The sequence below is a fragment of the Ambystoma mexicanum genome, chromosome 6q (assembly GCF_040938575.1).
Source record: "Ambystoma mexicanum isolate Mex_15411 chromosome 6q, UKY_AmexF1_1, whole genome shotgun sequence".
NCBI lineage: Eukaryota > Metazoa > Chordata > Amphibia > Caudata > Ambystomatidae > Ambystoma > Ambystoma mexicanum.
Genome location: NC_090937.1, coordinates 91,441,204 through 91,458,067, shown reverse-complemented (window position 1 = coordinate 91,458,067; position 16,864 = coordinate 91,441,204). Strand labels below are relative to the sequence as shown.

General features: G+C 46.2%; 1 protein-coding gene across 1 annotated transcript in view; it reads right to left on the bottom strand.

The window, feature by feature from the left end:
- The window catches only part of LOC138515798 (probable E3 ubiquitin-protein ligase HERC6), a 2,700,520-nt gene that overhangs the window by 139,563 nt on the left and 2,544,093 nt on the right, over nucleotides 1–16,864 (bottom strand). The window contains exon 20 of the mRNA XM_069630524.1: nucleotides 4,500–4,570. Coding sequence (XP_069486625.1) covers nucleotides 4,500–4,570 — 71 coding nt within the window. The remainder of the gene's footprint in view (nucleotides 1–4,499; nucleotides 4,571–16,864) is intronic.

The window sequence follows — 16,864 nt, the reverse complement described above, 5'->3', positions numbered from 1 at the left end:
ATAATTAGAAAAAAGTTGTAGGAAGACCCTCCCCCAATCCAACCACCTATGGGGAAACCCAGGGGAGGATCTTTCGCCAGAAGTAAAGCAAGGACTTTACACTTATTAAACCCTATGGCGGTAAGAGGGTAGGAACAGGTATGTTTACTCATTCCCTGTATTCGGATTCACTCGGGGACCACTGTAGAAGATGCTGAAATAGTTGGGCCCCCTGTTTCCCTGCCTTGGTTCCATTACAGGCTGTTTAGGGGTCTTGGGTGCAGAGGTCACTTTCGGCATCAGGTCTTGGGTTCGGCTAATCACCAGATCTGGGCTCTAATGAATAATTTCTGGATGCTGGACACCTCTGCTAGGCTTAAAAAAAGGACAAACACTTTGGTGACAACCGCAGAGGATCCTTAGGACACGATGAAGATGGCAATCAGTAATGGCCACTCCGAAGAAATGGCAGAAGTCGACCCTCATGCAGGGAAAAAATGAAACTGGTCCTGCAAGGCCCCTCTTTGTTTAGAATAGCTGCAACTGCAGGGGTAGGCAGCTTGTTTAACAAGCCGAGGTTCTGCATAATACAGAGGCTAAACTCAAAACAACAACCGGTCCTGTAAGGTTATAGGAACATATTAAGGGCTTAGACGTGAGACTTTTAGCAAAGGAGCTCTATTAAATAATGAAGACGACATGGGAGAGTTGCTGAGCATGTCTGTTTTGTTACTTTGAACCATTTTTGTTTTACAAACATATCCCAGGACAGTGAAATAACAAGACCCACTGCGAACATTGTGCAGTTCCATTTTCAGATTCACCTCCTGAATTTAAAGCAAAGTTTTCCTATATAATACCGGGGCCTCATTGAAAGGGTGTAGACAATTATAACAATGAAAATAATTTTACTGCACCACCAAATGATTATAATTTCTACTGGTCTACAAATACAACAGCATTTAATAGGATGTATTATGCTAACATGACTGAGGATTCCTAACAAGAATCAGTTCCTTTGAACACAGGGAGGGTGATTCTTGGCAAGCGTATGGGGATGACACTTTAGACCTAGCTCATGTATTATTATTTTTTATTATACTTATTTTCAGGACAACCTGTAGCAGAAACAACATATCTTTTTACCCAGTTTGGGAATCCACATAAGGTAAGTTCTGTAATGAAAAGAAATTAAACAAAGTGGTAGAAACCAGGTCGCATATGCTTCAGGAAGGTTAGCATCATGGGGTATAGAATCCTATGAGTGCAATAAAATTTGCTGTGCATCCAATGTAGTCAATATAGGGTTTAGGCTTCACACAACATCGCAGAAACCTTTGCAATCTCTAGTGGGGAGCTATGCCAGTCAATTCTTAAGAATGCAAAGTTGAGTTCCGTAATACATGACACATGAAGTTCGTCCAGCAAGTAAACTATAATCACACAGATAGCTACGCATAAAGGGAAACCTTGATGAAAGCATTCCAGGAAACAGACAAAGTCCTTGCAATCCTGGACAGATGCTGTTTCTGGTATACAGCATCAAAAATAGTGTATCATAGATAAAGGTCTTCTCTGCTATAGATGACAACTTCAATGCACCACAACACTTGCATCTACTCCCTTTGTGATGTCATTGTAGATATGATTGGCACAATACACCATGCTCCAACTAAAATAGGAAATGACCAACAGACCACTGCGACTATTTTAAAAGTGACTGCCTTGCTAAACACACTCTAAAATGAGTGTTCCAAATTGGCACTCACTGACCATTCCATTCAAATAACGAAGCTTAATTTGTCCACACATGTAAAAAGGCAGGTCCTCTCAAACACTACGTTCACACTGTAAAGTGTAGTGAGCAAACACTTTTTGCACCATAGGCCTGGGCTACAGATGTGACATCTTGGACAATCCATGGCATCTTGAACCTTCCAGTATGTACAACACCAGCTCTCTTTTGCTAAGCACTACCAACCTGGGGTACCTTACACCAAATAGAGAGACACTGGATGAATTCTTCTTATGAAGCTCATACACACAAACGCCTGTGTGGCACACAGGGATTTAAGCAGCAGCCAGCATGCTCCTAAAGACTGCATTAGCACCCTCCAAGTTATGTGCCAAATCATCACAAAAATATAGCCCTGTGAACAGTCATCATATTCGACTGTCTGCACAATGAGCGGAGTAGGGGCTGAGTTGTGAAAGTGGTCTGGGGCTACAATGAGACACACAGAGCACTCCAATAATTCCATTTAGACAGGTAAGTACATCAATATACAATTATTTATTGGGTCTTTAAAATACACAATAAGCAATGAAACCTTCAAGCAAGCATTATCACAAAACTACTATCAAACATCTATACACATCCACAATTGGGGGATCTGACTAGAATCCCCAAGGGTTAACCCTTTAAATGCCAGCGCCGAGCGGGCTCGTCGTTAAAAACCGCTCCAGGTTGCCACCGACGAGCCGGCTCGTCGGTGGCACTTAAGGGGTTAATGAGGGGGGGAATGTTGGCGGGTTTGGGCGGTGAATACCGCGATTTAAAAAAAAAAAACATTGGCACTGGGGGGGAACCTCAATGGCACTTAAGAGGCAGTTAAACAATAGAGAGCATTGCTTCAAGGATTCCAAAATACATTGGGACCATGATTCTGTGCTTGGTTTGGTCGAGGGAGGCCCAGGGTTCGCTGATGTAGAGGTCGATTTTGACCGGGTGGCGAAAGGCGATCTTCGGTTGGCGAACAAAGGAGAAGGCCCTGTATGGCTTCCGTTGTGACTAGAAGGCTGAAAATGCAGGAGCAGGCATCTTGTAGCACAGGTTTAAGATCATCCAAGTTCCAAGGATGCACTCAGAATGGCGATGACTGCAGCAAGGTAGCCCGGAGTAGAGCTGGTCAGTCCACCAGGTCTTCCAGGGACACTTCTAGAGGCTCAGCAGGTATGGATCCTCGAGCAGTGGTCGCGACTTGTTGTTCCCACTGGTCCAGTGGTCGAAGCACTGATGATGACCTTCTTGAGATCAGGACAGACAAGCAAGGCTTCCCAGGGACTTGGCTTGAGGCGATGCTGGTCAGCTACAGTGGTCGTCCTCGGTTCTTCAGCCGGCTTCCCTTCATTGCATGGGTCTTGGCTTCAATAATGATCTGTCAAATGGCTGCAGGAGTCCTCCTTTTATCCAAGATTTGAACTGGAAGTGCCCCCAAGTCCACCAATGGTAAGGATCATAGATAGCCACTGGTCATTCAATTTGCCCAGCAACATACATTTAGGGGCTGGGATGACGACTGGGACCAGACAGTCCCAGCCCCCACATCCTCCCACACACAGAGACCGCCACTTTGTCTGGGAAAGCAGAGGCTTTGCGTGGGAAAGTGCTTTCCACATATGGCAATTCCAGACCAAGAGGGCAGGAAGAAGGACAAGGGACACCATGGCCAAAGGACAGGCAAAAATCTTGTGGCATAGCCATTTTAGAGTATGTGGTACTCTTTATGGCACTGTGCCATATAATGCAAAGGTGCACCTTTGGGGTGGAGGTCAGGCTTTGGCATGCAGTTTATGATGAACATCATGATGGTTCCAGCCATTCACAGGAGCAACATGGAATATTAATTATGTTTAACATGCCTTTACAGTAATTCCAGGGATCCAATTTCCACTAAGGTTAGTCAGCATTTTCTACATTGACCTTAAACTCTAGAAAAGTCTGCCATTTGGTATTAGGAAGTTTACCTTACCGTCAAAAAGATAGGGAACCCTTTTCCTTATAACTCTCTTCATACCTACATATTTTCTATAGTAACACACTGAATGAAGCTTAGATACGGTTGCCTCACTACAGTTTCTTCCTTAACTGTTTTCACGCTCGTTCACTTTCTTTTCTCAGTAATAACCGAAATATATTTATTTATTTATTTATTTATTGTTTGCTTGTTAGGCGCTTATACAGGAAATAAATTCTGTTTCAAAGTGCCCACAGGGCAGCAGGGAGGGAACCTGGGATAGTAGTAAAATTAAATACAAGAAATAAAGAGGGGAAGGGACGGCCGAACCGACTATGACTTTCTTGTGAGTATTCAGAACATGCAGGAAGGAAGAGGGCAGTGGAGTAGGTGCTGTGGTGTCCGTGCTTGAGGTGAGCCAGAGAAGAAGTCCAATGTATGGTAAGCACTATGCGGCCAGGTGCCACGTTGGGTAGAAAGTGCGAATTTCCAGTGCTCTAAAAATCAGACCATATTTACTTCTATCCATCAGCACCACACTTTCTTAAAACACAATCTTACAAACCATGTTTGCTGTCCTATATCGATATCAATGGTAAATTATAATGTAAGCACTGAACTGCAGTCAAGTATTAGTTGCTCATCATCACTGGAAAGTTGTCAACAATATAGTAACACATCTTGCATCTATGAAACAACAAGCATGCCATAAAAAGATTTCCCATTGAGGGTGCTGATGAGACACAACTAAGTATAATTAAAGATGCATTCCACTGTTCTTACTTGTTTGTGTTATCCACAGCTACCGAGCTTCCATGTGGAACTAAGTCGACTGTTGTGTTATCCCAGGATGCCTGAAACAATACATATGTGCCCATTAGTAATCAATCTGCCACAAAATAACAAAAAAAGCAATTTCTTTGATTCACAGTCGTCTGCATCTAAAAAGAAATAAATCAGAGAAAGCAAAGGGAATCCTGCAAATACAAGGATGTAAATAAATATATCTTGGAAATAATCACCAAATCTTAGTACTAGGTAAGAAGAGAGAAGGGTACCCTGAATACACACATTTATGATAGGTGAATGCACCTTCCTTTGTAAACACTGAAAAGAGAGATTTCAATGTAGGGGTGAACCTCTGAAACCGATGTTCCCACCTGGAACCTCTGGTTTACTCGACCTTTCACTGATTAACCAAGTGGACTCCACAAAAGGGCTGAAACCGGTAATGGGGTATAAGGGCCAGTTTCTTGTGCCCTTCCTGAGTTGACTAACTTCCTCGTATTGCTTGTTGTTGCTGTTCTTCTCAATACCATCTTTTGGTCCTCCTTAACCCTCTTCTCTCGATGGTTCACCTCTTCCGTACCACACCCAAAGTTAGTTTGACTTTCCTCCTCCTGTTGTTGCCCTCCTCCCTCCTCTATATTCCTTTGGCCAACTCTCCACCTTCCTCTTATAGATGCTATACTCTTCCTCCTTTGGTTCCTTACAACCCTTCTCTCCATCTTGCTCCTCCAGATGCTATTCTTTATCTACTTATGCTCCAGATGCCTCCCTTCTCCTCCAATCCTTCCGTTAAGAACTCCTCCAAAAAAATCTCCTTATCCACTCACCTCTGCCACTAGTCATGCTCTCCAGCTCGCTCCAAATGCCTGCAGTTCCTTCTACAAACACCTACATCACCCCTTTCCCCACCTGCAATTTCATACCTGGGAGATCCCTCTACTAGGGCCAGGAATTTACCAAGCTCTGCAACTGGGTGTTTTCATTATCCACTCGTGATGATAGGCTGGTTTGAAATTGAAGAATAAGTTCGGGTGTTTGATAATTATCAGCACAGGTCATCTGTGCTGAGTGGTATGACCATGCAAAAGGCTGAACAACCATCTTGGATCCTTTCTGTGGCTTGTGCATGTTTTGTGGAGGGGGGACACACACTGCTCTCTCAGTAGTAAGGATTGCTGCGGGGACTCTGCCTGTTGGCATCTCAAGCAACATAACTCGGGGAAATCTTTTGGACTTAGAGCCTCCTCTAAGTTCAGAAAATTGTTGCAAACATGGCCCAAAGTTAAATGTTAAATGGTCGAGGTACTGCTTCCTTAGAATGATTTTCTGGGGTTGTCAGCCACCTGCTTTTATGTTGGCCGCAGGATTTGGGGACTGAACTCAAGCAGTCCTCTGTAGTACCAATCTTAAAGAGCCAATTACCCTGCTAGAGTGTGCTGTGGCACACTCTCGGGGATGTGGACAGGGCTGGGGCACTCGCTCAGGTACCTGTCTTCCCGACCACCTGCATCCACTGGTCCAATGTCATCATTGATGGTTGCCAGGGCCAAGCTGGACATTTTCAAACTCAAGATTTTGCTGAAGATTCTACCGTCTTTGCCTCCTCATCTGTGGGCCCCAGTGGTTGCTTCTTCGATCTTTGGTACATTGGATTATTGTAATGCCCTTAAATTGTCCAAGCCTGCTTACGTTCTCAATCGACTGCAAGTACTACAGAATACATACTGCCACTAGAGCAGTTTCTGGTCTTTCAAGGCATGAACACATGTCTTCCATTTTGAGAAGCCTTCATTGGCTCCCAGTTGCTCGACAGATAGAGTTCAAGTCATTGTGCATTATGCACTAGGCGTTTTATGGCCGTGGAGATGAATACTTACAGTCGAAGTTTCGCCGCTATATTCCTTCTAGATCACTGCTTTCTGCCTCTGACCTTTTGATCCAAGTTCTCATATTTCATCGCTATAGAACTGCCATCTGTGCCTTTTCAGTAGCTGCTGCCTAGCTCTGGAATATGCTTCCACATTTTCTTCGCGTTATTAATAACCATCTGTTCTTTCGACGTCATCGTAAGACCTTTTTGTTTTAGTTTGCTTTTCTTGTTTCTTCAGCCATTTTCTGCTGCTTGTTTGGTTTTTCTGCGCTAGGTTGCCTTCCGGTGTAAGTCACGCTTTATCAATTCCATTAACATGTAACATAACAGCCTATGGGTGGGTGGGGTGGAATGGGAGTGGTCACCGGTCTCCACAGGGGCCTGCTGCCTAGTGGTGTTTGATGCAGTTGGAGCTGTGGCATTGGCAGCAGTGTTGATTGTGGTGCCAGCTGGTGGTGGCACAACAATGGAAGCAGCAGTGTTGGTGGTGTCAGTGGCCACACTTGGCGAGATGGAGCCAGTGTTGCTGTTTTGTGCTTCTAGCAGCCAGATGTTTGGAAGGGGTCTTCTTCCAGTGGTCTTGGTTCAGGTTTGCAGGGGTGCAGGCAGAGGTTCTTGTGGCATTCGTTGTGCCTTTTTCCTCTGGGCAGGGTTTTTTCTCTGGCATGCGCCAAACAAATCCTCAGCATGTGACGACTTTGTCCGCAAGGACCTGGAGCTCCGCCTCACATCATTTGGGCTTTCTCTCCCGGATTTCATGTACCTTGCAATTGCCTTTGTCAGCAGACATGTTTGTTACTCCTTGTGGGCCTGGATGACAACAGGAAATGGGAGAAAGTGCTCTTTATTTAGACCCCTACCTTGCAAACTAAGGGCTTTCCATGGCGTAGAATCTCCCTCTGTTTGGGGGGTGAAATGTTATGGAACAAGGATTTCCATTAGCTTCTATCAATATTAAAACTATCCAATGCTGCCATTTTGCGATTTGCACCTCGTAGAGGATTTGAACGGGGCTGTGCAATCGGTCACTGACGCTTACACTAATGGAACAACATCACATCACTGGTAGATGCTGCTTGTTGCCAGCCTGGCAAAATCCATGCATGGCAAGAGGCTAATTTAAGAGACCTAGGAACCAACCATAGGGTGGATGCATGTTACCACAGAGGCAGGCAAACAGGCAGAACAGATTTTAGTTTAAAACAAAATAATGGAGCATGCATGGTGTCGGCTCCCGGGAGTACTAGTTGACAATCACGCGCTTACTGTAAGAAAGGCATGGTATGAACAGCAAGACAAACACAAGTGACCACAATTCAAGGGTGTTTACTGAAATTCAACAAAGGTGTGATAAACGACTATCTAATCCTAAATCTACAGATGGGAGCAAGCTACGACCATCAAAAAATAATAATGCAGTCCTAGTGGAGTCTCATCAAAATAAGAGGGACTATACTAAAAAAAACGATTGCAAATCCTTACGTTAAATGCAAATAGTGTGGGGTAGTGTTCATGAAAAAGAAAGAAGTGTTCACAAAATTATATCTCGGGATGTTCAGGCCGTTGGCTCCCCATCCCTACATTTTCAGCAGAGGACAAGGCAGTTCACTTCAGCAAAGCACACACTCTGGCTTCTTCGGCATGAGGATACAGTTCCATTACCAGCATCAAGGCCTTCTGTGCAGAAGTCTCTTTACTTATGAAAGTCTCTTGATCCAGAGGGCCTGATGTAGCAAAACAAAACACAAAGTTCCTTTCCTCTTGAAGGGGCATGGCCTGCTGCCATGGAGTAGGTCATCTCCACTGGCAGCTCCCACCAGATCCTTCATGATCCGCGAGTAAAGCAAGCTGATCCGCGGCATACGCACCAGAGAAGTAGAGAACCGGTAGCGGACCACACCAGGAGTGCCCAGCTGTGCGGAAGGGAGCAGAATCTCAACAGTCTATGCTGGGTGAGGCTAAGAAGAGTGTGCCCGTGAAAGGTATCCAGATGTAAAATGGCGGCCGTGCTGTGACAAAGGACGGCAGCGAGACAACCCAGACGTGTTGTTCGGCAGAGATCCAGTGTGGCCCAGCTAGACTGAAGAGAAGCGGTGAGGGATGGCGATGGCGGTCGCAGAAGTGCAGCATAGTGGAAAAAGGAGGTACGCGTTAAGGGGGAATGCACCAAGACACTCCTGCTGGAGAGCGAGCGAGCAGCCGGCGGAACCAAGCCGCGCAGACTCAACAAAGTCGAGGGGTGCGATCGCCCCCGCCCCTGCGGTCTGGCTACATACACCGGGGGAGACCGTGGAGCGGGGACGCATACTGCGAGCCCGGGCGGCGGGTGATATCCGCAAGCTGTAATCTGTGCCCTGTGGCCCGCGCGCTGTGTTGCAGCTGATCCCCTCCCCACGCACCAAGCACCAGAAGATAGAGAAGGTAGTCGGCGGCCTGCAGGGGAAGCACCCGGGCTGGGTGGTGAAGGCTAGGAAGAGCCTGGGGGATTTGGTGCTCCTTGTGGAGCAGCTCTAGTACATTCAAGAACTGACTTTGACTGACCCCCACAGTCAGGAGGTCCCAGGGGAAAGACGGGGGCGTCAATTTGGCAAGTGAGACTGAAGGCTGCACATCCAGAAATTAACATAATATCAAGGGACTGAGGAGCTTGGGAGTTTGTCTATCTTTCATTACACTGCTGACTGCCAGGCCAGTTGCTGAGGCCATATATGCAGTGGCACACAGGGACTGAGAGGGGGTACGGTTAAAGCATAAGAATCAGATGCAAGAGGGCAAGCAGAGGGCAGTTGAGCCAGAGTAAGAAAAAGGCACATCAAACCCCCCCACCCCCACACCCTGGACATTGATAATAGCCCTATAAGTGAGACCCCCATTTGGAGCCTGGACAAACTGTACGCTCCACCAGCGACAGCTCGGACTGCACCTAGGCATCTGGGATAGTGCCCAGGACCAACAACAAATTGCAGCCTGCTATAAATAAACACGCAGACTAATGCCTCCCAAAGTGGCCAAATCGAAAGGGGGCCAGTCGAAACTGGATAGCTATTCCAGGGCCACCCAACAGGCTCCTGGGGGTAATATGGATCAGGCGCAGGCCGAAGAGGGCGAGGCCATGGAACTACATATTCAAGTACTGCAAGCTATAGCGAATTTGAAGGTCACACTCGGGACGCAGATAACGGCAGTGCAGATAGATGTTGGGCTGCTGCGCCAAGATGTGTGTAACCTGGTAGAGCGCAATACTGCATTGGAAACACAAGCGAAGGAGAATACAGAGGAGATCTGAGAGAAGCACATCAACGTCCACGTCTTGCAGCAGAAGGTCAGCTTGCTGGGAAATCGGGTCGAGGAGGCGGAGGGGTGGGCTCGAAGAAACAACATCCGTATAGCTGGCCTACCAGAGGATGAAGAAGTCACGGACCCTACCTCTTACATTCAGAACATGCTACTCCAGGAAATTGGGCCCAGGAACCTCACGCAGGGCTTCACTATTGAGAGGGCTCACAGAGCACTGACCAGATGCCTGCCTCCTGAAGCGCCTCCCAGACGGATAATCGCAAAGGTCCTGAACTATAAGGACAGGGAGAGGATATTAGCCTTTTCCAGACAAGGGGGGATACTGAAGAGAGCGTCGGCCAACCTGGCAGTATATCCCGACTACACCTTCCAGGTGCAGAAAAATAGAGCACAATTCTTTGCGGCCAAAGCTAGGCTCTGTGCGGCGGGGCTGAAATATATGCTGATCTATCCAGCCCGCATGAAAATCATACATAAGAACAGGGCCCTGTTCCTTGACCGTCCGGAAAAGGCGCAGACATGGATGGACCGAGAAAAGATTGGCCCGGGCGAGGAAGTTGGAGCGGATGATTGTGAGAGACATAAGGGAAGCCCGAAGTAGCCAGAACCAGGACGGGCAGGAGGATCAGCCAGATGGGCGGATAGCTCTGTTTGCTGGTACTGTCCTTTTTTTTTAAAAAAAACTGTTGGTTACTACAAGAAAAAGAGCCCCTCGGAAAGGGGTGGTTCTTTACTTAGAGAAGACTCATAGAATTTAAGCTTACAAGAATGGAAGCCTATTTACATGGTGGGGAACGATGGCCAAAGCCTTGCATCGCTGGAGTGTGACCAGACCAATGGCTGGGGTTGCCAGGCCTTCTGAGTTTCATTTATTAATGGCACTTGTTTATGTGCCCACCCGCTGGGCGCTAACCCCCGGTAGGCTTGAGCGAGGACAAGGACGCTGGGCCGTTATTGTTGTTTGGGGAGTTACAAAGGGTTGGGTTTTGCCTGAATACAGCGTGTCAAGAAATAGTAGTATGGTAGATTTGTCTGGACCACCAAACACGGAGAATGGGGAAACATCTGTAGACAGGAGCATGTGCGTATGGCAGGGACTGTAATTGTACTTATATGGAACGTAAGGGGACTAAATGCTTATATCAAAAGAAATAGGGACTTTACATACTTGAAGAGATGTAAGGTGGATATTGCCCTGCTGCAGGAAACCCACCTCAGGGCAGAAAATCAAACACTGTTAGCGAACAAATGGAGGGGGAGAGTATTTGGTTCCCCGTATTCTGCCTACGCCAGAGGGGTCCTTGTGGTCACCCAAGTTAAAACCGACAACGAGGGTAGGATGGTGATGGTGTAGGGCCTCCTTGAGCAGGTGGATGTTTGCCTCGTCAAGACGTATGCGCCTAATCATAATGCTGCAACGTTCTTCCGCTCACTATATCATCAGATTGGCCCTTATAGAGATAGAAACATCATATGAGGGGGGTGTTTTAATTGCATGCTGAACCCGTCTTTAGATAGGTCTGACTCTAAATACGATCATCCGGCTCCGCCAGCCAGAACATTACCGACGCCCTGCAGTGGAAAACGCCCACGTTTAGGTACCTGGGGGGTCAATGTATACCATGAGCCAGCGGAAGAACACACACACAACACGCTAAACGCCCTAGTGGGCATCAGAAGCTCAATGAATTTCTGGGCTAAATTGCCACTATCAATGATTGGAGGGCGGCACTGCTGAAAATGGTAGTACTCCTAGACTGTTACACTTCTTCGTAAATGTTCTGTTCTATATACCAAAATCCTTCTTTCATACACTGGACAGCATTTGTAGAGGCTTTCTGTGGCTAAATGGGAGGAGCAGGATTGCATTGTCAACACTGAACAGGCCATACGAGGAGGGAGGCATTCGGATCCCAAACTTTGAGCTCTATTACATAGCGGGGTAGCTGCAATTTTTGGTGATGATCCCATGCCAGACACACAAATGCAGCAACCCATCGGGGATCGCCACTATCTAAAGGAATTGATATGGCTTAGGAAGCCCCACGAGGGGCAATGTTCACATTTAGTGTCCCTGGGGGTGAAAATGTAGCCATAGATTGCATGAGCACTCCTCCCTTAGTTTGTATAGTACTTATTCCCACATAGCACTGGAGCTACTGTACTCATATATATTGCATTAGACCTCCCCTACACCTGCATGTCAGTGATGGTACACTAAATGAACTATCTCATGAAATGTACACTGAATTAGTGCTGACCATACACTCTATCTAGCTTGATTCAACTGTAATGGTGCTTAACGGAGGTCGCTAAGCTCGCCAAACGTATCTGTTTTAAGCAAGTTGACCTTAACCCTTGCCACGTTGCAGCATAAATCATACTAATTACCCTAGCAATGATTCTCCAACAGTCATCTGCCTCAAATTGCCTTTCTACCCGATTCCAAGCAGGCTCACCTTCTCCAAACATGGCTAACTTTTTATCCTTACCCTGTCCTCTCAATGAAAGAAATCACAAACTCTGAGCTAGACTACCACGTTTGTACGATATACGAACTAGCCACCTACCGAATCATGGTCAATTTCTTAATAATAAACATTCTAAAACAAACCTACTGCACTACCTCAACCAGGCACCTTCACTAATAACACAGAAACAAATTTATAAGAAACTACCTAAAACCAATTCTAGAGCTCCTGAATGCACAAACGCTCATTTCCTAGACAGCTCCTTGTTAATTAAAACTGCATTGATAAATGCCAGATCCCTAGTGGCACATGCCTTAGAAATAGCTGACCTAATTGCCTTGAATAACCTTGACATCCTAGCAGTCACTGAGACATGGCTACACCCTGCAGCAGGACCAGCCCTTGCGCTGGCAGTCCCGGAAAATTTCCAAATCATCAGAGCAGAAGACAGATCGGATGCAAGAGGAGGCGGCATTGCCCTCATTGCTAAATCTCATCTATCAATTAGACTAGTATCCTCACCTCCATTCTCATCCTGTGAAATTCTCAAAGCCAAAGTACCCATCTCCAATTCTAACACACTAACAATCTATCTAGTGTACAGAGCGCCAGGACCCATTTGCTCCTTCGAGGACGACATCTCAAGTATTCTCTCCAATAATACTAAAGAAACCTCACAGGTTCTCTTACTGGGGGACTTTAACCTTGGCTTCAACGACCCAAATGACAAAGATGCTAAGGCTATTTCCACCATGCTCACAGAACAGGGACTATCCCAAAAAGGGACCCAGCCAACGCACAATAAAGGCAGGACCCTCGACTGGGTGGCTGACATGAATTGTGAACTATCCATTAAGGCCTCAACTCCACTACCGTGAACAGACCATCATGTGATCACCTTTACCAAGGCAATAAATAAACAGCCACAACCCAATCAAGTTACAGCCCCTCCACTGCAGACAAGAAAAACATCACTAGCGACAGACTATTCCCTCACATCCCCCCTACATTGAACTTACTGTTATCCACGACCAATCCTGACATCCTAGTCGAAGCATACAACACCACCATGTCCCAAGCTTTAGACCAAATTGCAACTCTTAAACTTCGTAAAAGCAAACCTCGGGCTCATTTGAATGTGTGGTTCACCCCACATTTAAAAGCCCTCAGACAAAAAAAGAGGAAATTGGAAACCATATGGTGCCATACTCCTTCAGAAGAAAACAAAATTACCTTCACGAAATTCTCTGATAACTACAAAAAAGAAATAATACGCACAAAGAAAGACTTATACAATGACAGGATTGCCAAAGCCAGATCTAATACAAAGGAGCTATTCACCATCCTGCAAGAAATGGAGGCACCGATCCGACCAGCCGACAATATAGCTAAAGACAAAATCTGGTGTACCAATATACAGAATGCACTAGCCAACAAAATAGTACTCCTCAAAGACAAGATAGCCAACAAGAAATCCTCCTTACCCAAACAGGACCTTTAAACTCCAATCCTTGAGGACCCAACTAATAACCTAGATCAATTCAAATTCTCGAGAGTTACTACCCTTGAAGTAGAGAAAATTATATCGTCATTGAAACCTTCAAGATGCCAGGGTGACAGCTGCCCAGCACAATTAAATAAAGATGCAGCCAGAGAGCTGGCTCCATTCATTTCCAAACACATAAATGCATCGTTCTCAACTCTGTCCCAAGCAATCTGAAAGAGTCCTGGGTACTACCTTTACTCAAAAAGCAAACTCTAGACCCTTCCATTCCTACTAACTATAGGCCTATTACGACTGTACCTTTCCTTCTGAAGATACTTGACAAAGTGGCGTATCTCCAGATACAGCAATACCTTGAAACAAAACAACCTCCTAGGCATCCGTCAATCAGGCTTCAGACCATTACATGGTACTGAAACTGCCCTAATCGACCTAAAAACCCAAATTGAGGAGCTTAATGACAAAGGGAAAACTGCCATGCTACTCCTCCTTGACCTGTCAGCCGCCTTTGACTTGGTGGATCATAAAGTTTTATGTGATCACCTTGCCTTGGCGGCTCACTTCTCCAAGGACGCAATAGCCTGGGTCCAATCGTTCCTAAACAACAGAGTCTTCTCCCCTTCAGACTCGGCAGACCCGATTCCCATAACGTGCGGCGTTCCACAAGGTTCTTGCGTCTCGCCCACTATGTACAATATTTTCACAAAGCTGTTGTTTGACAAATTGGATAATCTGGGTGTCTCCTACACTAATTATGCAGACGACACCCAGATCCTCATACCCCTTTCGGGCAACTACCTCAGCGACTTGGCTCTTGTGAACAAGATTTATCTTCTCATTCAGGCATGGATGGCCACCCATGGCCTCTGCCTGAATGACGACAAGACTGAACTACTGATCATGGGAACCCCGGGCAACCTTAAAAAACTCAACGTCGATTACTCCTCGTTTGACATTGATGGCAACACTATCAAGGTCCTTAAAGAGGTAAAAACCTTAGGTTTTTACCTCGATTCTACCTTGACATTGACCAAACAAGCTATCTCACTGGCTTCAACCTCAGCATACATATGTAAATTAATTAGGGCCTGTAGGCCGTACTTATCCTCATCCAGCTGCATTACCTTAGCAAACGCCCTTATACTTTCAAGACTAGATTACTGCAATGCACTTTATCTGGGCGCCAATAAGTATATCCTGAACAAAATTCAAACACTACAGAATAATGCCTTAAGAACAGCCCTAAACGTCACGAATAAATATCATATATCTGAACATAGAAGAAGAAATCGTTGGCTGACAGTTAAGGACAGAATCCTGCTTAAAACCACATCTCTGACCTCCAAATGCCTGAACAACGTTGCCCCACTCTATCTTACTAACCGTATTGCCAGGAAAATTTCCAATCGCCCTTCTAGGACCAATAATGCCTTCTGCCTCAAGGTACCTCGCTTTAACTTAACCAAATCAGGCAGAAGAAGCTTCCCAGTTATGGCAGTTCAAACTTGGAACTCACTCCCACTCACACTCCGCATTGATCAAACCTACCCCAGCTTCAGACGCACGATTCAGAAATGGCTGAGAACTAACGATAATCATCCTGGGACCTTATCCCAAGTACAATGCGTAACCTAACTTCATGTCTCAGCATACTTCTGTGAACAATAATGCTTTGCGTATTCATACTCTGCACCTAGCATGATGGTTGCTCTCCTACGGCTGACTAACTGTAACATATATATCTTGTAAATATTGTATATTACTGACTACCTGTAACTATGTACCCTGTAAATCCTGTAAATTGTAATTTGAAATTTTGCTAACAACATATTCTGTAACCTAAGCTTAGCGTTATCATGTACTGCTTGCGCCCAGTTACCCCCGTGTTTGGTGCGCCATACAAATAAATAAACAAACAAACAAGGTTCGCCCTGCCGTCTCAGCAGCATCTAAGGTGTTCTTGAGGATGTTGTGGTTCACCTGCTTACCCTCTGATACGATTGTAAGCAGACGAGAACGCACTGGTTCAGGGACCTCCTGCTGCAGGTTCCAATGGACATCAGAAAAGCTGGCCAACAGCGTGGTGTTGTTGGCTATGCGGGTAGAATATGCTGCTGCAGTAGTGATTCTCTTTTCAAGAGCATACAACTTTTTACATTCTTTGTCCGGCAGTGCCTTGCCTGTGGACAAGGGGACCCCTGCCCTCTTCCTTGTCGTCAGAACCAAAAGAGAATCTGGGGTGGCATGTCCCCTAATATAGAGAGGGTCCGAAGGTGAGGGGCGAAAAAGTTTTTCCACACAAGGGTTCACAGCCCTGGTCTGAGAGGGTGTTAATAAGAAAGGGGCGATGCGCCTCTTGATGGAATTAAGTAAGGGGATAGCCTGGCTGGCAGGAGGATTCTCCTTTAATATGTCCTCCACAAAATCTGAATCTACCACCACCTCTTGCGCAGCTATCTGGAAGTGTTCTGCTGTCCTTTTCAGAACGGCGTTAAACGCCATCTGGTCATCTACAGGGGATGCCTAATGCAGAGGAGTGGAAGAGGTGAGTCCATACATATGGTATCAGGGTCCGGGGTATGTGTAGGGGACAGCCAAGGTGGGTCATCCACCTGCTGGTCATCCCCCCAATGCTGGGTCTGATCAGTGGTATCCACAAAGGGATCATCCTCCTGCAAATAAGGGTCAAGAGGTTCTTCTTGATCTGTATGGTCAAAGACCTCCTCATTGAGAGGGCAAGCTGTCTTCTGAAACTTGGTCACTGCAGGATAAAGGTCGCCTTCACTAGGCGTTTTAGGGATGAACCCCTCAGAGAAGTCCACAAATTTAGCCAACCTGTCCATGCACCCTTCAAATTTTTCTCTGATCCATGGAGATGAGCCAGAGGGGTGCAGAGGGGCAAAGGTCTCCTCCTGGGGATCCCCTTCTCTAGAACGCCGAGTTTTAGATAAGGACTGGGGACTTTCAGAATAATCTTCCCGCCCTTCCAGGCATTTAGACGTGTCTTTCGACGTGTCTTTAGACTTGTCTTTTTGTTTACTGGCCGCCGAAACGATCTTAGCGAGACTCTTGCTGAAGTTTGGCATTACCGAGAGGGGTTCAGGCTGTTTAGACGGTTGCGCTATAGAGTTTGACGCAACCAGAGCTTTATTCCTTCGGCGCGCTCTTAGGAGGCGTCTCGACGGCCTTGTGAGATTTAGTGCTGGCACCCTTACTC